The sequence below is a fragment of the Opisthocomus hoazin genome, chromosome 4 (assembly GCF_030867145.1).
Source record: "Opisthocomus hoazin isolate bOpiHoa1 chromosome 4, bOpiHoa1.hap1, whole genome shotgun sequence".
In the NCBI taxonomy this organism is placed as follows: domain Eukaryota; kingdom Metazoa; phylum Chordata; class Aves; order Opisthocomiformes; family Opisthocomidae; genus Opisthocomus; species Opisthocomus hoazin.
Genome location: NC_134417.1, coordinates 94,967,979 through 94,990,010, shown reverse-complemented (window position 1 = coordinate 94,990,010; position 22,032 = coordinate 94,967,979). Strand labels below are relative to the sequence as shown.

General features: G+C 55.6%; 2 protein-coding genes across 4 annotated transcripts in view; one reads left to right on the top strand and one right to left on the bottom strand.

The window, feature by feature from the left end:
• The window catches only part of LOC104327374 (uncharacterized), a 25,003-nt gene extending 16,172 nt beyond the window's left edge, over positions 1-8,831 (bottom strand). Inside the window, 5 exon segments of the mRNA XM_075420069.1 lie at positions 5,775-5,969; positions 6,138-6,285; positions 6,288-7,325; positions 8,166-8,292; positions 8,740-8,831. Coding sequence (XP_075276184.1) covers positions 5,775-5,969; positions 6,138-6,285; positions 6,288-7,325; positions 8,166-8,292 — 1,508 coding nt within the window. The 5' untranslated portion in view covers positions 8,740-8,831.
• A 6,621-nt stretch (positions 8,832-15,452) lies between these two features.
• On the top strand, positions 15,453-21,846 carry LOC142361215 (uncharacterized). 3 transcript variants are annotated; one of them, XM_075420035.1, is made up of 3 exons: positions 15,453-15,915; positions 16,820-17,024; positions 17,975-21,846. In XM_075420035.1, the coding sequence occupies exons 1-3, from the start codon at positions 15,772-15,774 to the stop codon at positions 19,852-19,854; spliced, it is 2,229 nt and encodes a 742-aa protein (XP_075276150.1). In that variant the 5' UTR covers positions 15,453-15,771; the 3' UTR covers positions 19,855-21,846. The 3 variants fall into 3 exon arrangements, with proteins under 3 accessions (XP_075276150.1, XP_075276147.1, XP_075276151.1); XM_075420032.1 differs by having other exon boundaries at positions 17,972-21,846; XM_075420036.1 differs by lacking the exon at positions 15,453-15,915 and adding an exon at positions 16,291-16,372 and having other exon boundaries at positions 17,972-21,844.
• Positions 21,847-22,032: the final 186 nt, after the last annotated feature.

The following is a 22,032-nucleotide window of genomic DNA, read 5'->3' as shown; positions in this document are numbered from 1 at the left end:
TACTGTAACATCATTGATATGTCATGTAACAATTAATAGAAGCGATGGCATGCAGTATTATATACCAATTAACATAATACAGTTTAAATTGTTGTCTATTCTCACCGAAAATCACATCCCCTTGAGGTACACATCAGACTTCCTGATCCTGCTGCATCACCCACCAAGTGCACTCAGGTCCTTGAGCAAAAGCCATCCTACAGCTGGGTTGGCCTTTGCCTGTGGCGGGACTAACCCAGACTGGCTGCCCTAACACATTCTTCAGGTGCACTGCGGGGACTTTATCCCATGCCACAGGATGTGGAAGTTTGGACTGGGCAGGGCCAGCCTTATTGGCAGATCCCCTGGGGTTAATGAACCGGGTGGCCTTTGCTAATTGTGTGTCCCAGTGTTGGAAGGTCCTACCACCCAGCACTCTCAGAGTAATTTTTAGCAGCCCATTGCATCATTTCATTTTCCTGGAGGCTGGTGCATGGTGGGGGATGTGATACACCCACTCGATGCTGTGCTCTTTGGCCCAGGTGTCCATGAGGTTGTTTCAGAAATGTCTTACTCAGCTCCTTCTGGGGTGCCATGTCTCCACAGGACTTGCTTTTCAAGGCTCAGGATGGTGTTGCAGGTGGTGGCATAGGACACAGGATAGGTTTCCAGGCATCTGGTGGTTGCTTCCACCTCTGTGAGCACATGGTGCTTGCCCTGGCGGGTTTGTGGAACTGTGATAGCATCAACCTGGCAGGCCTCCCCGGATTTCCATTTCAGCCATCATCCTCCATATCACTGAGGCTTTGCCTGCTTGGCTTTCTTGATTGCAGTGCACGTTTCGCATTCATGGATGACCTGTGTGATAGCATCCATGGTCAAGTTCAGCCCTTGGTCACAAGCCCATCTACATGTTGCATCTCTTCCTTGATGGCCTGAGGTGTCATGGGCCCACCGAGCTATGAATAATTCACCTTTATGTTGCCCGTCCAGATCCACCTGAGCCACTTCAATCTTAGCAGCCTGATCCACCTGCTCATTGTTTTGATGTTCCTCAGAGGCTCGACTCTTGTTGACGTGGGCATCCATGTGATGCACTTCTACAGCCAGCTTCTCTAGCTGGGCAGCAATGTCTTGCCACAATGGGGAAGCCTGTATGGGTTTGCCTCTGTGCTGCCAGTTGCTCTGCTTCCATTGCTGTAGCCACCCCCGCAGGATTTTGCCCATGCTACCCCACACACCTCACCTCCCATAACTATCCAGCCTTGGGGCAGATCTCCAGATGATATTGTTGAAAATCTTGCTAACTTTAGGTAAAACTGAAACTCTATTCACAGTAAATATTAATAAAAGTATTGTTACTACACAAGGGTTTTCAAGATACCGAAAAGTTATTGACATGAGGGAGTGTCCTGTAAAGGATTAAAGAGTTTCAAGGAGTCTGATAAGCAGTAAGTGGGAAGAAAGCCCTCCTGTTGAGTCATGAGGTCCAGAGTAGAACTTCTTGCCTTCTACACCCTTTTCAGAGAGAGAAGCCTTGGTGCAACTGAATTCACTCCTAGTCCCAGACTTAGTCAACAGTTTATGTCTAAGGAGTTAGGTATGTTAGTTTATGTCTAAGGAGTTAGGCCATTTATCAGAGTCAATGTTTGCCTGTCAGATTTGGGAATGCCATTGATAAATGCACTATCTACAAAGACTGAGCTCAAGTTAACATTTCAGTGCTTTAGTTAATAATTTCCCACAGATATGTCCATCAAAGTTGGAGGCACTCTTACCAAAAAGGAGTCCCTTCTTGGGAGTAAAGAGAGGTCCAGACTGGTCAATCCATCCATCAGGAAAGATTCTTCATTTGACTCCTCCTCCAAAAGAGGGTTTTCAAGTGCCAATTTTATAAATTGCAGATCTTGGCGAGGTAGGACTAAGTCAATTCTATGTCCATTGGATCTTGACATAACATATTGTGTCAACAGAGGCGGGACTCAGCTGTTCGGCATGCCCTCAGAGCAGGGAGCTTGCTACCTGCTTACAGGGGGGCCTTTTGTTCTTTAACTGAAGCAGCATCTGGCTGTAAGGCCTTTGCCTCAGCCCAGGTGTCACACAGTGGATTTGAGTGTTGGACCATCACCCTTTACTTCTGTCTGAAAAGAAAAGCTGAGCTCCTTGCTCGAGTTGAACCACTCCCTTTTGTTAACTCTTTGGTATTTGACACACGAGTCCAAGCAAGTCCCCTTCTGGCACTGACAAGTCCGGCAAGTCCACCGACCCACACTGAGGGATTGGCTGTGCAGGGGCTGATTTTTTACGGCCTGCACAGACCCTGATGAAGTCCAATGCGCATGATCCATGTGGCGGAAGTTCGTACAGAGTGCACCATCGTCGTATGCCCATTCATGGGCAGCAATAGGCTGGAAAGCAGAAGAGGCACCAACAGTGAATGAAGAGGCTGGCCACCTCCAGCAATACAAAGACAATCTCTGTTCTTCCCCGCATGTCTGGTTTCTGCTGTGGAAAGCCTGAGCAGTCCAAAAACCTGTTCAAAAAACTGTTTGAAAAACTGGATAGGTGCTGCTCCCCACCTGTACAGATCAGTGTCTCAGCTACTACGAGAAAACATTCCCTGGCTCAAGAGAGATGGTACACACCATGAGGCAGCCTGTGGTTTTACCTGCGTGACCAGGGAGAGGACATGAGGAGGTGGGATGGAGAAATACCTCAGTGCAAAAGGCACAAGTGTGCCAATTGCAAAGAGAAACAATCAGAAATGGGGGCTCTCCCAGGAACGTTGCTGCTCCAGTTTACAGTGGGCAGCTCCCCAGACAAAGTAGAAGGGTGGAGTTTACTGCTGACCCTAGGCAAGGAGCTGCTGACTGGTTTTTACAAGATGTGAGTACCAAGGGTGGGGTAACCCACACGTGTCACGTGAACTCATTCCTCCACAACAACTGCTATGGCCAGGACTAGAGGGACCCTGCCTCCAGCCAGGTGGAGGAGAGGGACAACTGCGATTACTGGACTGTGTGGATTCAATGGCATGGCATGTCAGCTCCACAGGAGTATAAGCTTGTAGTGTACCCTAATGCCATCAGATTACAAAAGGTCAGAACCCATCGGTATTTCTGGAGTGACAGGGGGATCCCAACAGCTGACTGTGTTGGAGGCTGAAGTAAGCCTAGCTGGGAACGAGTGGTAAAAGCACCATGGTGTGACTGGCCCCAAGGCTCCGTGCATCCTTGGCACAGACTGCCTCAGGAGAGGGGATTCCAAGGACCCTAAAGGGCACCGGTGGGCTTTTGATATAGCTGCCTTGAAGACGGAGGACATTAAACAGCTGTCCACGTTGTCTGGTCTCTAGGAGCATCCTTCTGTTCTGGGGCTGCTGAGGGTTGAGGAACAATAGGTGCCGATCCCTACCACAACAGAACACCAGTGGCAATATCACACCAACCGAGACTCCCTGACGACCATCCATAAACTGATTCATGGACTAGAGAGTCAAGGAGTGATCAGCAGGACTCGCTCACCCTTTACCAGTCCCATATTCCCAGTGTGGAAGTCTAATGGAGAGTGGAGACTGACAGTAGACTGCCATGGCCTGAATTAAATTCAGAGTACTGCTGCACCGGACATGCTAGAATTTTGATACCAATTGGAGTCCAAGGCAGCTAAGTGTTATGCCTCCAGTAATACGGCTAATCATAGAATCACATAATCATATATTCAAAGGTCGGAAAAGACCTGTAAGATCATTGAGTCCAACCGTCACCCCAACACCACCATGCCCACTAAACCATGTCCTGAAGTGCCATGTCTACATGTTTTATGAACACCTCCAGGGATGGGGACTCTACCACTGCACTGGGCAGCCTGGGCCAACGCCTGACCACTCTTTCAGTAAATAAATTTTTCCCAATATCGAATCTGAATCTTCCCTGACACAACCTGAGGCCATTGCCTCTTGTCCTATCACTAGTTACTTGGGAGAAGAGACTAACACCCACCTCACTACAACCTCCTTTCAGGTAGTTGTAGAGAGCAATAAGGTCCCCCTTCACCCTCCTCTTCTCCAGACTAAACAGCCCCAGCTCCCTCAGCTGGTCCTCATCAGACTTGTTCTCCAGACCCCTCCCCAGCCTCGTTGCCCTTCTCTGGACATGCTCCAGCACCTCAGTGTCCTTTTTGGAGTGAGGGGCCCACTGGTCCCACTTCTCTCTGGGAAGAAGGAAGGAATGGCTCCCCCCGAGGCAGCCTCTTTGGAATGGGCCGAGGTGGGCTTGGAGGTGACAGCGGCAGCTCCGGTGGGCGGCTGCGGGGAGCGGGGCGGGAGCGGTGGGGAGGCGTCGCCGTCGGCTTCTGCTGAGCCCCTGGGAGTGGGGTGTGGAAAGACAGGCGGTGAAAAGCCCGCACGGCACCGCAGCCCTTGCAGGACAGGACCCGGCCATGCAGACAGTCCTGGGGTACCGCGGCCTTCCCGCTGCACCCACTTCTCCCCCATGCAGCCCGCGCTGGGTGATCTGCACGGCTGTCCCACGCCCTGCAACCTCAGCACCCACAGCTCAGTAGCTACTCCCCCCATGCCATGGGCACCCCTGAAAAGCCAAGGTGCCTTTGTAAGCCTGAAGCCAGACCTAGGACCCAGGCTTTGAGCAATGTGGCCACCAACTTCACCTCCAGCCGTTTGCAGGAATAGAGGGAAACCTTGGGCACAAGTGAATTTGTGCTCCTGTCTGATGAAAAAAAAAATTTAAAAAGCTGATGGGAAGAGCAGGCAGTTCCCAGTGAGGTCAGGAGGCCCTGGCACAGGCGGTAGCTCTCACTGAGATGAGCCCTCACCCACATCCCTCTGGCTCCCTCCGGATGCTGCTTCAGCACTGGCTGCCCCCTGCAGTCCCCAGGCAGATCCCAGCCTCTCACCGTGACCCCCGTGAAGGGGCCTCAGAACAGGTTTTCTGGGGATGTGCAAGGGGACGTCGGCCCTGACGTGCTACTGCCAGCGAACAGTGGCACATGCTGTGCTGCCACGGAGCTCACTGCTTGTTGTCAGCAGCAAGAAGCTTTTTATTTATATTCGGGAGCCAAAATAAAGCAGCGTCTTCCCCCCTTGTCCCGTAAACCATTCTGACTGCATTGTGATTCATTTATTGTATTTCCCCCACCCTGGCAGACAGTCCTGCACCCACGCCTCTCTTGCAGAAGCTGCTGGCACCACGGGGCTCAGCAGAGCGGGGAAGGGGCGCTGATAACAACCACCCCAGGCAGTGAGTGTGATGGCAGCTGCTCGGAGTGCCCCAGTTAACAGCCAAGCAGGATCGAGCCCATGCTGGAAAGGATGTTTCTCAGGTGGCAGCTGGAGCTGGACCCAGTGATGAAGGGGCCATGGCTGCTGCTCTCTCCCATCCCATGGGTGGCTGCTCCAGTGGAGCCAGAGGTTGGTGCTTTGGGCGACTCCCACACAGACACCCCTGCAGCAGCCCCCGCTGCCTGGTGGGACCATCTGTGTCTGTTTTGGGGGGCACTGGGGTGTGGTGATGGTTGCAGGCTGGGAGTGCTGGGGGTGCGCTGGTGAGCCAGCATGATCCCCTTGTCCCAAAACCACCTCTCACAGCTGGCGCACTGGAAGGGCTTGGTCTCTGCTTGCCCCCTGCCAGGTATGGACACCCCAATCCCACCGGATGCCCTCCAGCACTGCCAACAGGCCCTGCTGCACCCACTGGTGGCTCTTCAGGTGCTGCTTCTGGCTGCACGTCTTGCCGCACTAGTCTCACTTGCAAGACCCTTCACTGGTGTCGATGCACTGGTGGGTGCTGAGGGTCTGCTCATCCTGGAAGGTCTTGGGGCAGTGGGCACAGGCAAAGGGGAACTCCCCAGTGTGGATGCACTGGTGGCTCACCAGGTCATCCTTCTGGATGAACCGCTGGCCACAGTGGCTGCAGGCAAAGGGCTTCTCACCAGTGTGCACACACTGGTGGTTCAGTAGGTGATGCTTCCGATGGAAGACGCTGCTGTAGTCAGTGCAGACGAAGGGTCACTCGCCCATGTGGCTCTGCTTGTGGCTGGCGAGCTCCAACTTCCTCTTGAAACTCTTGCTGCACTCAGTGCAGGACAAGAGCTTCTCTCTGGTGTGGACCTGCTTGTGCATGGTGAGGGTCTTCTTGTCCCTGAAGGCCTTGGGACATTGGGTGCAGGCGAAGGGGCGCTCACCGGAGTGGATACGCTGGTGGACAGTGAGTCTGTTCTTTTCCCTGAAGGCCTTGGGGCACTGGGAGCAGGCAAAGGGGCGCTCCCCAGTGTGGATGCGCTGATGCCCTTAAGGCTGAACTGGCGGCCGCAGTGGCTGCAGGTGAAGGGCTTCTCACCGGTGTGCACACGCCCGTGGCTCTGCAGGTGACGCTTCTCACCAAAGCGCTTGCTGCAGTTGGCGCAGGCAAACGGCCGCTCACCTGCGTGGGTCTGCTTGTGGATGGCCAGCTCTGTCTGGCTCTTGAAGCTCTTGTTGCACTCGGTGCAGGAGAAGGGCTTCTCACCGGTGTGGACCCGCTGATGGATGGTGAGGTTCCTCCTGTCCTTGAAAGCCTTGGGGCAGTGGGCGCAGGCGAAGGGGCGCTCCCCTGTGTGGATGCGCTGGTGGATAACAAGGTGGTGCTTCTGGCTGAAGTGGTGGCCGCAGTGGCTGCAGGCAAAGGGCTTCTCACCAGTGTGCACACGCTGGTGGTTCAGAAGGTGATGCCTGTAGCCAAAGCTTTTGCCACAGTCGGTGCAGCTGAAGGGCTGCTCACCCCTGTGGCTCTGCTCGTGGATGGACAGTGCTGTCTGGCTCTTGAAGCTCTTGTCACACTCGGTGCAGGAGAAGGGTTTCTCACTGCTGTGGACACGCTGGTGGATGGTGAGGGTCTTCCTGTCCCTGAAGGCCTTGGGACACTGGGCGCAGGTGAACGGGCGCTCCCCGGTGTGGATGCGCTGGTGGATGGTGAGGGTCTTCTTGTCCCTGAAGGCCTTGGGGCACTGGGTGCAGGCAAAGGGACGCTCCCCGGTGTGGATGCGCTGGTGCCTGACCAGGTGATGCCTGGAGCCGAACCGCTTGCCGCAGTCGGTGCAGCTGAAGGGCTGCTCGCCTGTGTGGCTCCGCTCATGCATGGCCAGCACAGTCTGGCTCTTGAAGCTCTTGCCGCACTCAGGGCACGTGGCAGGGCTCTTCTCCACCAGACCAGGTGTCCAGAAGGGGTGGAGGAGGGAGTATCCTGACAGGACCTCCTGGCTCCCGCTTGGCATCCCCAGGACCAGGGCAGTGGGTGCCGACAGCCCCTCAGGGACCCCCTCAGCCTCCTTCTGCATCCCAGGGCCAGTAGCTGTTGGGGAGGAGAGGCTGGGGTCACTGCCATGGACGCAATGGGTAAGGAATGGGTATGTGGGACACCTCCCCATGGGGAGCAGCACTGGTACTCTGCCAGCCCCCCACCCTTCCTGCCTGAAGGACACAGGTCATGGCTGGCATCTCCCTGCACCACAGGACGGCAGACAGACCTCACCAGACAGCACAGGGGCACGGAGCATCTGGGGCCAAGGGGATGGTGCTGTGGGAGCCCCCCACCTCTCCCCACGCCCCCACGGTACCCGCCTGGCACAGGGGTCTGGTGCCTCTGCTGGGCCCTGGAGAGATCTAACATGCATGGCATCTCTTCCCGCTCCATCTTGCAGATGATCTCTGGCTTGATGGTGGGCCAGCCTGGCTGGGGCAGAGACAGAAGCACCCTCTCCTGCACTGTCAGGACAGCAGCACTGGCTCCTCCCTGCCCACAGCCCCAGCATCTCCCCTCGCTCTGCTCCTCTCTCCTGCCCCTCTTCCCCGTGCCTACAGCCTCCTCTCACCTCGCCCTCATCCCCTCAGCCGCTCTCCTGCAGACAGGACACCTGGAAAAGGCTCAGATCTGCTCCAGGGGAGGTTTTGGTTGGACACGAGGAAGCAATTCTTTACCGAGAGGCTGGTCAAACACTGCAACAGGCTTCCTGGAGAGCTGGTCAATGCCCCAGTACTTACAGTGTTTCAGAGGTGCTTGGACCATGCCCGTAAGAACATGCTTTAACTTTTGGCCAGCCTTCAAGTGATCAGGCAGTTGGACTTGATGACCCAGGTTCTATTCTGAATTCTGGCTCCACCCCAGCCTGGCAGTGCCAGAGAGAGTCCTCACCCAGAGAGGCGACCGCCTGGTAGTTCTCCAGCATCACCTCCCGGTACAGTCGCCGCTGCCAGCCCGCCAGCTCTGCCCACTCCTCGGGGGAGAAGTAGATGGCCACGTCCTCAAACGTCACCGACATCTGCAGCAAGAAGCACCACCGGCTCAGCACACTCTGCCACACACTCGCTGAACACCTCTGCCCAAATCCTGCCGCTGTCGGGCAGGGCCCCGGCAGCACCGGGGACTCCGGCATCCCAAGGGCAGCACCGGGAGAGCTCGGAGCATCCCGTGCAAGGGAAGGCCAGGGCAGAGGGGCGGTGGGTGCACAGCCAGCCCACACAGCAGGGTCACCGGGGCTGCGCCTGACCCCCACCTTGCCGTAGCAGCCCGGAGCCCTCCCGTGCCGCTGGCTCTCGGCGGGGAGACGGAGGCACACACAAAGAGCGATCGGCAAGACGCAGCTGGGATGCTCCGGAGGCCGCAGGAGGGGCCTCTCCCGTCACCAGCCGCCCCGGCGCAGCACGGACAGACGGTCCCTGCCAAGCACAGCATTGCCGTGAGCACAGCGGGCCAGAAGCTCACTCACCTGCCAGCAGCTGCCTTCCCTTCCCCCCAAGGCCTTCAAACCTGCTGCCACCAGCACCGACCGCGGGCACGGACAAAGGCGGCCCCGGGAGCAGCGTAGCCGCGTCAGCCCGGGAGCCCGCCCGCTGCCGGTGCAGCACGGGAGGTGTAGTCCTGCCGCCCGCCCGGCCCCGCCCGGCCCCGCCCGGCTCGGGGGCGGCTGCTGCCCAGGACCCTCTCGCGGGGATGCTGTTCCCCCCCAACCTTGCGGTCTGGAGGAAGGCGGCTGCCGAGCCGTGCGGGCTTTTCACCGCCCGACTGTCCGCACCCCCCTCCCAGGTGCTCGGCAGAAGCCGGCGGCGCCGCGTCCCCACCGCTCCCTGCAGCCGCCCGCCGGAGCTGCCGCCGTCACCTCCGAGCCCACCTCCGCCCATTCCAAAGAGGCTGCCTCGGGGGGAGCCATTCCTTCCTTCTTCCCAGGGGAAAACCAGCTGGCGCGTTTTTGCTTGCACTTGCTGAGCTTTGGCTTCAGCCCGGGCGGCACCAAAGAACCACGCGGCCGCTCCTCCGCTCCTCCCGCGCTGGGCTAGGGAGGGCAATGGGAAGGAAGAGGCGGGACTCGGGGGTGGGGATGGAGACAGCTCGACGGAACAGCAAAAGCAGGGAGCAGTAACAACAATAATACTGTCCAGGAAGGGACACAGCCTGGCGGGCTGACCCAGCCTGGCCAAACAGAGCAGGGTATTCCATACCATGTGCCGTCATGCTGGGTTAAACTGCCCTTATCCCAACCCACCAGTTTCTGCCTGTGTCTTTCCATTCTCCTCTGCACCCCAGCGGGGGGAGGGGCGGCCGCGTGGCGCTTTTGTTGTCCTCCGCAGCTAAACCATAACGTACTGATGAAAGGAACACACAAAGCCAGGAACACACAATGCGATTTTCTCCCCACCTGATGCCCAGCTCCCTCCGGAGCAGCCATTCTACTCCCCTGCCAGCTCCCCCAGGTCTATCGTGGGCATGGCATCACGTGGTACCGAATGCCCCATTTGTTTGCCTGCATTGGGTCAGCCCTCCTGGCTGTGTCTCCTCCTAGATGTCTGTGAAAAAAATGTCTTCCAGAAGAATTTGAAGTGGTTTGTCCTTTTTCTCAAAAACTTCTGCTGTATCACCCTACACCATGAATTCATCAATGTCCTGTAGATGTTCCAGAGCTTCACCCTGTTCCAGCACAGCCTGGATCAGTCCATGGAAAATGGTGGGGCTGTGTTTCCACCCTTGGGGCAGTCGATTCCAGGGGTACTGGACACCCCTCCAGGTGAAAACAAACTCTGGTCTGCACTCCGCCACTAAAGGGATTGAGAAGAACGCATTAGTGATATCAGTGGTGGCATACCACTTGGCTGCCTTGGACTCCAGGTGGTACTGAAGTTCTAGTATGTTCGCAGGACAGTACTCAGTGGCGGTGTGACTTCATTGAAGCCGTGATAGTCCACTGTCTGTCAGAACTCTGCATTAGATTTTCACACTGGCCATATGGCACTGGTAAAGGGTTAGAAAGTCCTGCTGGTCACTCCTTGACTCTCCAGTCAATGAATCAGCTTCTGGATGGGCATCAGGGAGTCTCGGTTGGTGCGATATTGGCACCGGCGCACCGCTGGGCTAGGGGTCGGCACCTGTTGTTCTTTGACCCTCAGCAACCCCACAACAGAAGGGTCCTTCATGAGATCAGGCAAGGTGGAGAGCTGTTTTATGTCCTCCGTCTTCACAATGGCTATACAAAAAGCTCACCATTTCGCTTTTGGGTCCTTGAAATCCCCTCTCCTAAGGCAGCCTGTCCCAGGGATGCACGGAGCCTCGGGGCCAGTCACACCATGGTGCGTTTGCCACACATTCTCAGTTAGGCTCACTTCAGCCTCCAACTCAGGTAGATGTTGGGATCCCCCTGTCACTCCAGAAATACCGACGGGTTCTGACCTTTTGTAATCTGATGGCATTAGGGTACACTACAAGCTTATACTCCTGTGGATCTGACATGCCAGGCCATCAAATCCATACAGACCAGTGAAACTGGTTGTCCCTCAGCTTTCCCTGGCTGGAGGCAGGGCCCCTGTAATCTTGGTCAGACTTATTGTTACTCACTTCTGGTAAAAATTACTCAGAAGTCCCTTCAAGAGGATCACAAGTAAGGTCAAGCTTTGTACTTTGTCTGGAGAACTGCCTGCTGGAGACTGAAGTGTCATTTTTCCTAGACAAATCCCCTTTTGTGATTGTTTTTAACTTGCAAATTGCACACTCGTGCCTCGAGGGTTGAGGCAGGTTTTCCATCCCACATCCTCATGTTGTCTCTGTGGTCATGCAGGTAAAACCACAGGGTGCCTTGCGGTGTGTACCCTCTATTTCCTCTCTCCTGAGCAGAGGAATACTTACTCCTAACAGCTGAGATACTGGTCCATACAGGTGCAGGGTAGGATCTATCCTCTTTGAGTTGCTGGACCTTCCAGGATAGTTTCTCCACAGCCAAGATGAGGGAGGAAGAGAGACTTTCTTCATGTTGTCAGGGTCAGCCAGCCACTTCATCCACCATTGTTGCCTCTGATTTTTTTTTTTTAATTTCTTCTTCTGTGTAGGGAAGACTGATACTGGCACTGGTTGGTTTTCTGTGCCTGTCGTCTGGGTTCAAGCTGCCACCATGCCTGCCACAGGGTCTGGAGCAGCCGCAGAGGCTGTTGGGTGGCTGGGGTAGCCACGGGGATTGGAGTAGCTGTGGTGACTGTTGGGGGGGTTGGGGTAGCTGCAGCATCTCTTGCTTTGCTTTCCCCCTCTTTCCCCTGAGAGCACTGAGTAGTGTTCAAGAGGACGGCTCGGTAGGCATGAGCCAGGCCCCAGCACATTGCAGTGATCTGTGTCTCTCTGCAGTTTCCAAGGTGACACCATACTTGTTCCAAGTATTCTACTATTTTGTCAGGATTCTGCACTTGGGTGAAGTTCAGAACACCGGGGGTGCCACTGTTCTAGGTACTCGCCCACACTATCCCACACACCCTGCCACTCACAGCTATCCAGCCTTGGGGCAGATCTCTCGGTGATATTTTAAAATAGTTGTTTAACCCTAAACAAGACCTGAGCCCCATTCAGCAGACAGAGCAACAGGAGCATGCTGTCTCGAACATCCCAAGGATACTCAAAATTCTCAAAAGCCATTATGACTAGCCTGATGGAGAAAGGAGGGGTGAAAGAAGAGGGGAAGGTATCCCCTCTGGTCTTCCCCAGAGAGTGGGTTTGATTATTGATAAAGTTCTGAGAGATGGCATCGAAGATGTGGAAATGACCGCAATTCCACACACAAATAGAAGCCTAACCTCATGCCCAGTGATGCTCTCATATCATAAGTCGATATTGCACAGTACAACACAATGGTAATCCTGACCTTTTTCCCACAGATGATGAACAGCGCCACAGGGAACACACACAGCAAGTAAGGGTTTACATACCAGAACCGTGTGACCAAAGAAAGCAACATTTTGACAGGCGACTATTTAACTCACACAACAAATGCCTGTAACAAATTATAACAAATTGCAACAACGTTGTTTTAACACACTCTGGTCAGCCCTGCCACTATCCCAACCCTTCATGCCCCAGGTTGAGCACCAAAAAGGACTGTCGCGGTTTAGTCCCAGCTGGCGACAAAAAGCCCCACGGTCCCTCTATTGCCCCTCCCCCCAGTGGAGTGGGGGGAGAATGGGAAGAAAAAGGCAAAATTCGTGGGTCGGGATGAGGACAGTTTGACAGAACAGCAAAGGAAGCGAACAGTAACAACAATACTGGTAAGAACAAGGGAACACACAGAGCAACTGTCTCCCCACCCGATGCCCTGCAAGCTCCCTAGCAATGATTAACCTCCCCCCCCCACTCAGCCAGCTCCCCCACTCCGAACCCAGCATGGCATCACAGGGTATCAAATACCCCATTTGTTTGGCTGCTTTGGATCGGCCATCCAGGCTGTGTCCCCTCCTGGCTTCTTGTGAAAATCAACCCGATCCCAGCCGAACCCAGGACAAGGGCTTACACCTTCCCTTCCTCGGGGAGTAATTCTGACCTTCATTATGGCAGCTGGGGAAATATCTACCCATTTAAAATCGATTTACTGACACAACTTTGAAATTTGTCTTGTAGGGGTTTGGTTCATCTTTTCAACTTTTCCACTAGAGACTGTGGCCTCCAAGGGCTACGCAGATCCCATGTGAGTTGGAGAAATCTTGACCCTCCCTGAACCACTTCTGAAAGAAAAAGAGGCTGGCCCTGCCTCCCGGCTGATTTCATGTCTCTACAACCCTGGCAGCTGGCAGAGCCCCTCTCGCTGCCTGCGCTGTGCAGTGAGGGAGTGAGTGGCCATACCCATGACCTGTGTGGCCCCAGGTCCATCTCCAGGAGCACGCAGGGCACCATGATTCTGCACTTGTTCAGGGCTGAAGTTGCAGAACGCTGGACGTGCCCAACACCCTAGGCATCTGCCCATGCTACTCCACACACTCCACCACACATAACTACCCAGCCTCGGGGCAGATCTCCGGATTCTTCATGTGCTTCCTCACCTTAGACAAAACTGAAACACTATTCACAAGAATCATAGAATGCTGTGGGTCGGAAGGGAGCTGCAGAGGTCATCTAGCCCAGCCCCCTCCAGTGAGCAGGGACATCTTCAACCAGACCAGGTTGCTCAGAGCCCCGTCCAGCCTGGCCTTGAATGTTTCCAGGGATGGGGCCTCCACTGCCTCTCTGGGCAATCTGTGCCAGGGTTTCACCACCCTCATTGTAAAAAGTTTCTTCCTTATATCGAGTCTAAATCTACCCTCCCTTAGTTTAAAGCCATTACTCCTCGTCCTATTGCAACAAGCCCTGCTGAAAACATTTTCCCCACCTTTCCTATAGGCCCCATTCAGGTACTGGAAGGCTGCAAGCAGGTCTCCCTGCAGCCTTCTCTTCACCAGGCTGAGCAGCACCAACTCTCTCAGCCATTCCTCATACGAAAGGTGCTCCTGCTCTCGGATCATCTTTGTGGCCCTGTGGACACACTCTTATAGCTCCAATGTCCTTCTTGTGCTGGGGGCTCCAGAGTTGGATGCAGTACTCCAGGTGGGGCCTCACCACAGCAAAGTAGAATGGCAGAATCACCTCCCTCGACCTGCTGGCCATACTTCTCTTGATGCTGCCAGGATAGTAGTCAAAATACGTCTATTCCCAAGAAATGCCAATAGAAAAATTTGAACTGCCCAAGGATATTCAAGATACTGAAAAGTTATTATAATGGGGGAGGAAACATCACAGAAGATGGTAGCGAGAGTGCCATTCTGCACTTCCTGCATAAAAAAACCTCTCAGAAGAAAAAGCATAACATGAGCTTGTACTCCAGCCTTGGTAATACCTTCAGTACAAAATGCAAATACCAGATTAACGCCAAGATCAGTGCTCTAATAATAATCTTGCAGACAAAATATTACCAGGCAGTGCAGAGCAAAGCACCTTGCAAAAACCAACACCAATCTTTGGCATGTACAGCAAAAACAAGAGCATGGCATAGCGATACTGCGACCGGCAAATGCTAACAGATATAAATCCTTTAAACCGCTGTGGTCAGTTCTGCTGTTATCTCAACCCTTGGAGCCCCACGTTGGGCACCAAAAAGGCCTGTCCTCCTGTCGGCTTCCCAGACGTTAAGGGAGAAGCTGCTGCCCGAGCATTCACACACTGTTCAAGGAGTTGCACACACACCACCCGAGACTTTAACTGCTGGGACCAGGGTCCCTTCTCAGTGGGCGACTCCAGTGAGCCAGTGGGTGCCCCTTTTTGACTCCACACACACACATACTCACTCTTGGGCACTTCCTCATCCCTCAGGCTCAACCCAAAGCTTCCTGAAGCAGAGTCTCTGACATGACATGTGCCAGACGAATTTATTGAGTGGTATAGCGCTGTAAAACACCTCAAGCTGGGGACCTCCAGAAGGGACCCTGAACAAATAAATCCCTGGGCAATTATAGCCTGACAACTTACACTCCCACCCCACATGAGTTCTCCACCTGGTGTCCAAGCCACAGCTGACCTAATGGTGTATTTGGGTTTGGGGGGCTTTTGTCCCTCATTGGGCCACTCCATTGACTCTGAGTGGGCTGAAGATTCTTCCCTCCTCTTCAGAGAGGCCCTGCTGCTGTCAGCAGATGACTTAACTTCTTTATCTTTGAGCCACAGCTGAGTCCTTGGGGTCTCCTTCACTGAGCTTGGTAAGGGTTCAGTGGGAGTTCACTGTATCCAGGTGGCAAATTCACAGGTGCGGCTGTTATGGTTTAGCCTGGCTGGATGCCAGGTGCCCACCAATGCCCCTCTATCACTCCCCCTCCTCAGCTGGACAGGGGAGAAAAAATATGAAGAAAGGCTTATGGGTCGAGACAAGGGCAGGGAGAGATCACTCACCAGGTACCCTCAGGGACAAATCAGATTGAACTTGGGAAAAAAGAGTTTGATTTATCACCAATCAAATCAGAATAGGATAATGAGAAATCAAAACAAATCTTAAAAACACCTTCCCCCCACCCCTCCCTTCCTCCCGGGCTTAACTTCACTCCCCATTTTCTACCTCCTCCCCCCAAGCGGCGCAGGGGGATGGGGAATGGGGGTTGCGGTCAGTTCATCACACCTTGTCTCTGCCGCTCCTTCCTCCTGAGGGGGAGGGCTCCTCTGACTCTGCCCCTGCTCCAGTGCGGGGTCCCTCCCACGGGAAACAGTTCTCCACGCGTCACTGGAGTTGACCACCAATGCTCGGAAAGTCAGTGATATGAACTTATACATATATCTACGTGTATATATATGAGCAGCATACCGGAACACAAAACAGAGCCTCTTCTCCCTTTCTGACCGGCTTTTTCTATACCACGAGGAACTCCAAAGGACTAGCAGGGCAGCCTTGAAGAGCCACAGCTGTAATTAAAACAAGGTAATAAGAAAAAAAACCTGCTGATAAAAAGAAGAGTGCTTGAACTATGAGTGAAGTATCCTAATGAGCCTGGTAAAAACCCCACCCTCGAGTAGCCAAGGTCCCCTACCAAGACAAGCCCCTTCCCCACGGAACCTGCGCAGCAGAGAGGAAGGAGACTGCGAGTGCCCGTGGAGACGAGACCTGCGCGGAGCACCGGGGCCGAGGGTGAGTCCGCGTCACTGTCACAGCGCGGTGACCCCTTGCTGGCAGCGGAGAAACGTTTCCCGCGTGTGAGCCAAAGGGTGCGAGCCTCGGGGTGTTCCCAGCCAGCACCCAGGTCTGCGCAGACCCGGAACGGGTAAAAGTCTGGGCTCTGCCTGGGGATCGGCTTCTGCAGAGCGGGTCTAAGAACCAGATCTGGGGACAACAGCTCGGGGGGGGGAACCTCATCCCCGCGGGGGCCCAGGGCAGCAGCCGCCCCCCAGCCGAGCCGAGCCGAGCGGGGCCGAGCGGGGCCGGGCGGGCGGCAGGACTACACCTCCCGTGCTGCACCGGCGGCGGGCGGGCTCCCGGGCTGACGCGGCCACGCTGCGCCCGGGGCCGCCTTTGTCCGTGCCCGCGGTCGGTGCTGGTGGCAGCAGGTTTGAAGGCCTTGGGGGCAAGGGAAGGCAGCTGCTGGCAGGTGAGTGAGCTTCTGGCCCGCTGTGCTCACGGCAATGCTGTGCTTGGCAGGGACCGTCTGTCCGTGCTGCGCCGGGGCGGCTGGTGACGGGAGAGGCCCCTCCTGCGGCCTCCGGAGCATCCCAGCTGCGTCTTGCCGATCGCTCTTTGTGTGTGCCTCCGTCTCCCCGCCGAGAGCCAGCGGCACGGGAGGGCTCCGGGCTGCTGCGGCAAGGTGGGGGTCAGGCGCAGCCCCGGTGACCCTGCTGTGTGGGCTGGCTGTGCACCCACCGCCCCTCTGCCCTGGCCTTCCCTTGCACGGGGTGCTACGAGCTCTCCCGGTGCTGCCCTTGGGATGCCGGAGCCCCCGGTGCTGCCGGGGCCCTGCCCGACAGTGGCAGGATTTGGGCAGAGGTGTTCAGCGAGTGTGTGGCAGAGTGTGCTGAGCCGGTGGTGCTTCTTGCTGCAGATGTCGGTGACGTTTGAGGATGTGGCCATCTACTTCTCCCCCGAGGAGTGGGCAGAGCTGGCGGGCTGGCAGCGGCAACTGTACCGGGAGGTGATGCTGGAGAACTACCAGGCGGTCGCCTCGCTGGGTGAGGACTCTCTCCAGCACCACCAGGCTGGGGCTGATCCGGAGTTCAGCTCTTTGACTGAGCTGGAGCCCTTGAAAGGTAAAATCCCATCACTGTTACTGGCCAAGTCCTGACGTAGCTGTTGTGATGGCAGGTGTTACCGTGCCAGGCAGCGTCCTGTGGAGAGCCGTCCTGGTACAGAGAATGGAATGGGATAGGATAGGGTAGGATAGAACAGAATGGAATAGGAGTCCTTCAGTTGGAAGGAAATTACAAGGATCATGTAGTCCAACTGCCTGACCACTTCAGGGCTGGCCAAAAGTTAAAGCGTGTCACTAAATGCATGGTCCAAGTGCTTCTCAAATACTGTCAGGCTTGGGGCATTGATTACCTCTCCAGGAGGTCTGTTGTGGTGTTTGATCACCCTGTTGGTAAAGAAATGCTTCCTCATGTCCAGGTTAAACCTCCCCTGGCGCAGGTTTGAGGTCTTGCGGGGGCATCCTGTGTGCAGGAGGGCAGCCGAGGTGATGAGGGCAAGGTGAAAGAAGGCTGTAGGCACAGGAAAGGTGGGGGCTGAAGCTGCAGCTGGGCAGGGGCAGGAGAGAGGCGCAGAGTGGGGGGAGATGCTGGGGCCACAGGCATGGGGGAGCTGGTGGTGCTGTCCCAGTAGTGTGGGAGAGGGTGCTTCTGTCTCTGCCCCGGACAAGCTGGCTCACCATCAAGCCTGAGATCATCCGCAAGATGGAGCGGGAAAAGATGCCTCGCATGCCAGACCCCCCAGGGTGCAGCAGAGGTATTGGAGCCCTGTGCCAGGTGGGTACCAGGGGGATGTGGGGAGGAGTGGGGTGTTCCCACAGCACCATCCCCTTGGCTCCATGCCCTGGTGCTGCCCAATGAGGTATATGTGCTGTCCCGTTGTGGAAGGAGCTGCCAACCATCAGCTGTGTCATTCAGGCAGGAAGGGTGGGGGCTGGTGAGGAGCTCATGCCACTCCCCACGGGGAGATGTCCCATGTACCTGTCTTGACCCCAGCCTCTCTTCCCCAGCAGTGGGTGACCCCGTGACAGAGAGGGAGACTGAGGGGGTCCCGGAAGGGCTGCTGGCACCCACCACCCTGCTCCCAGGGATGCCCATGCCGGGTGGGAGCTGGGAGCTCCCATCGGGGTGCCCCTGTTTCCACCTGCTCTCGGCCCCCCTGCCTCTGGAGAAGACCCCTGCCATGTGCCCCAAGTGTTGCAAGAGCTTCAAGAGCCAGACAGCACTGGCCATGCATGAGCAGAGTCACTCAGGTGAGCGGCCCTTCAGCTGCCACCACTGTGGTAAGGATTTCCCCTCCAACGGGGACCTCAAGTGCCACCAGAAGACCCACGCGGAGAAGTTGGACCCCCCCCACTCCAGTGTCATACCTGTCACCCTGGATAAGCTTATGCCAGCTGGGCTCCGTAGCAGCTCCCCGGCCCCTGAGAGGCCCCATGCTGGTTCTGAGTGTGGGAAGACCTTTGCCAAGAGCTGCTACCTGGAGAACAATGAGCAGACGCACACAGCGGTGTGGCCCTTCTCCTGCCCACAGTGCGGCCAGCACTTTCAGCTGAAGCAGATTCTGTTGTTGCACCAGAAGAAAGTGCATGGCGGAGAAAAGCCCTTCAGCTGCACTGACTGTGGCATGCGCTTCACCCAGAAGTATCATGTACTGAGGCACCGGCGTGTGCATACCGGTGAGAAGCCTTTCACCTGTGGCCACTGTGGGCAGCGGTTCAGGCAGAAGGGCCACCTGGTCAGCCACCAGCGCATCCACACTGGGGAACGCCCCTTTGCCTGTGCCCACTGCCCGAAGACCTTCAGGGTCAAGAGTATCCTCACCGCCCACCAGCGCATCCATTCCACGGAGCGCCCCTTCACTTGTGCTCACTGCCCCAAGTCTTTCAAGGACAAGAACACCCTCGTTGGCCACCAGCGGGTCCACACCGGGGAACGCCCCTTCACCTGCGTCTGCTGCCCTATGGCCTTCAGGTACAAGAAGACACTCATCATCCACCAGCGCATCCACACTGGGGAGCGCCCCTTCACCTGCACCTGGTGCCCCAAGACCTTCAGGTACAAATGGGCCCTCACTGTTCACCAGAGGGTCCACACTGGCGAGAAGCCCTTCTCCTGTACCAAGTGTGGCAAGAGCTTCAAGAGTAGCCCGGAGCTGGCCATGCACAACAAGAGCCACATGGGCGAGCGGCCCTTCAGCTGCACCAACTGTGGCAAGCGCTTTGTCTTCAAGCATCAACTGCTGAGCCACCAGCGTGTGCACACTGGTGAGAAGCCCTTTGCCTGCAGCCACTGTGGCCACCGCTTCAATCACAAGGGCGACCTGGTCACCCACCAGCGCATTCACACTGGGGAGCGCCCCTTTGCCTGCACCCACTGCCCCAAGACCTTCAGGGCCAAGAAAACCCTCACCATCCACCAACGGGTCCACACTGGCGAGAAGCCCTTCTCCTGCACTGAGTGTGGCAAGAGCTTCAAATCCAAGAGAACACTCATCACCCACCAGCGCATCCACACTGGGGAGCGCCCCTTTGTCTGCCCCGAGTGCCCCAAGGCCTTCAGGGACAAGGGGACCCTCAGTAACCACCAGCGGATCCACACTGGCAAGTTGCCTGGCAGGTGCAGTGAGGGCAGGAAGATCTGCAGTCAGAAGCAGCACCTGAAGGGCCACCAGTGGGTGCAGCAGGGCCCACCGGCAGTGCCAGAGGGCAGCTGGTGGGATGGGGGTTGCCCATCCTTGGCAGGGGGGCAGGCTGAGGCCAAGCCCTTCCAGTGCGGTGGCTGCAAGGAGCAGTTTTGGGACGAGAGGATCATGCTGGGTCACCAGTGCACCAACAGCACCCCCAGCCTGCAACCACCACTGCAGCCTAGTGCCCACCAAAACAGTCACTAAGGGGCCCATGGGGAACAGAGGGTGCTGCAGGGGTGGTTGTGGGCGGATGCCCTGTGCAGTGAGGGCCAAGCGCTGCCCCTTGATTGGACATGACTGGATCCGCTTACTTCCCCAGCTGGGGACTGGCAGCCCCTCGGCAGCTGTCCGGGCTGCTGCCGCGATGGGCTAATGCAGACAGGTAAGGAGTTGGTGTGGTGGGGACCAGCCAGTTCGCCCGGGTGCTGACTTACCCATGCTGGGTTCTCCAGCAAGGGGCAGACGGACACGGGATTGTGGTCTGATTGTAAGCCCTCCCTATCAAGTGACCCGGAAGAAAGGCGTTTTCAAATGCGCCCCTGAGCAATGACAAACCTTTGAGCAAATTATACGGGAGAGAGTTCATGCAGTAGCCCTTGGGCTAGTACAGGCAGGACAAGATGTTAAAAATGTGCTCTGCACCGCAGGCAGAGAGAATGGCCCTACTGGTGTCTCTGGCAGAAAGCACCAGGGCAGACTCGAGGTCTACCCCTTGGGTTTTGGAGTTGGGGATGCAGAGGATCCGAGGCCTGCCTCTGCTCCAACTGAGAAAGAGATATTGGCAGCATATGAAGGGGTTTGAGCTGCGTCAGAAGTGGTTGGCACTGAAGCACAGCTCTTCTTGGCACCTGGACTGCCACTGCTGGGCTGGATGTTCAAAGGGAGGCTCCCCTCTACACCTCATGCCACTGATGCTGCATGGAGTAAGTGGGTCGCAATGATCACACAGCGGGCCCGAATGGGAGACCCCAGTCACCCAGGGATCTTGGAAGTGATCATGGACTGGCCAGAAGACAGAGGCTGCGGAACGTTGCCAGAGGAGGAGGTGATGTGTGATTTGCCACTGTATAATAAACTGCCAGGAAATCAGAAGAGACATGCCCTGTTCACTGCTGGTTCCTGTCGCATTGTGGGAAAGCATCAGAGGTGGAACGCTGCTGTCTGAGACACCTGGGCCAAAGAACACGTCATTGAGTGGGTCTGTCACATCCCCCATCATGCACCAGCCTCCAGGAAAATCCAACGATGCAATGGGCTGCTAAAAACTACTCTGAGGGCGCTGGGGGGTGGGACCTTCCAACACTGGGATACACATTTAGCAAAGACCGCCTGGTTGGTTAACCCCAGGGGATCTGCCAATTGAGCTGACCCTGCCCGGCCAAAACTTCCACATCCTGTAGCAGAGTATAAAGTCCCCACAGTGCACCTGAAGAATATGTTAGGGGTTAGTCCTGCCATGGGCAAAAGCTAACCCATCTGTGGGATCGCTTTTGCTCAAGGAGCTGGGTGCGCTTGGTGGGTGATGTGGAAGAATGGGGAAGTCCAGTGTGTACCCATGCTGGTTCTGGCTGGGATAGGGTTAATTTTCACAAGAAGCTGGTTGGGCTGACCCAAACTAGCCAATCAAATGGGTGTTTGATACCATGTGGTGTTATGCTTGGTGCTTAGGTTGTGGAGCTGCCTGGAACAGGGTGATTTGCTACTCAGGAGCAAGCTGAGCATCAGGTGGGGGGAGAATTGCACTCTGTATATTCTTTTTATCCATACCATTGGTGTTTTCTTCACCCTTTGCCATTCTGTTAAACTGTTTTTATCTAAACCTACGAGTTTTGTGTTTTCTTTCTGATTCTCCTCCCCATCCCACCCTGGTGGAGGGGAGTAGTGAGAGAGTGCCCACGTGGTTCTTTGTTGCCAACTGGGGCTAAACCACGACAGTCCTTTTTGGGGCCCAGTGAGGGGCACAAAGGGGTGGGACAATGGCAGGCTGACCAGAATGTGTTAAAACAACTTTAGCATGATTTGTTATGTGCATTTATTATGTTAGGTTAATAGTTTCTGGTCACAGTGTTGTTTTGTTTGCTCACATGATTCTGTTATGTAAATTCTTACTTGCTCTATGTCTTCCCTATGGTGCTGTTTATCACCTCGGGGAAAAGGGTCAGGGTTATTATTTTGCTGGACTGTGTAATATCGACTTATTATATGATAACATCACTGGCCATAAAGTTAAGCTGGTATTTTTATGTGGAATTGCTATCATGCAGTACCTTGGGTACTATCTCTTGGAATTTGTTAATAATCGCCCCCAATTTATGGGGAAGATGGAGGGGACGTACTTTCTCCCACTGTTTCACCTTCCCTTTCTCCTTCAGGCTAGTCAAA

What these genes read in the sequence shown, in the direction of transcription:
- LOC142361215 (XM_075420032.1), top strand. Translation starts at nt 15,772, where the DNA reads ATGAGCCTGGTAAAAACCCCACCCTCGAGTAGCCAAGGTCCCCTACCA. An exon ending in GCGGAGCACCGGGGCCGAGG is followed by an intron (nt 15,916 to 16,819) that starts GTGAGTCCGCGT and finishes TTCTTGCTGCAG; the next exon opens with ATGTCGGTGACGTTTGAGGA. An exon ending in TGAGCTGGAGCCCTTGAAAG is followed by an intron (nt 17,025 to 17,971) that starts GTAAAATCCCAT and finishes TCTCTTCCCCAG; the next exon opens with CAGTGGGTGACCCCGTGACA.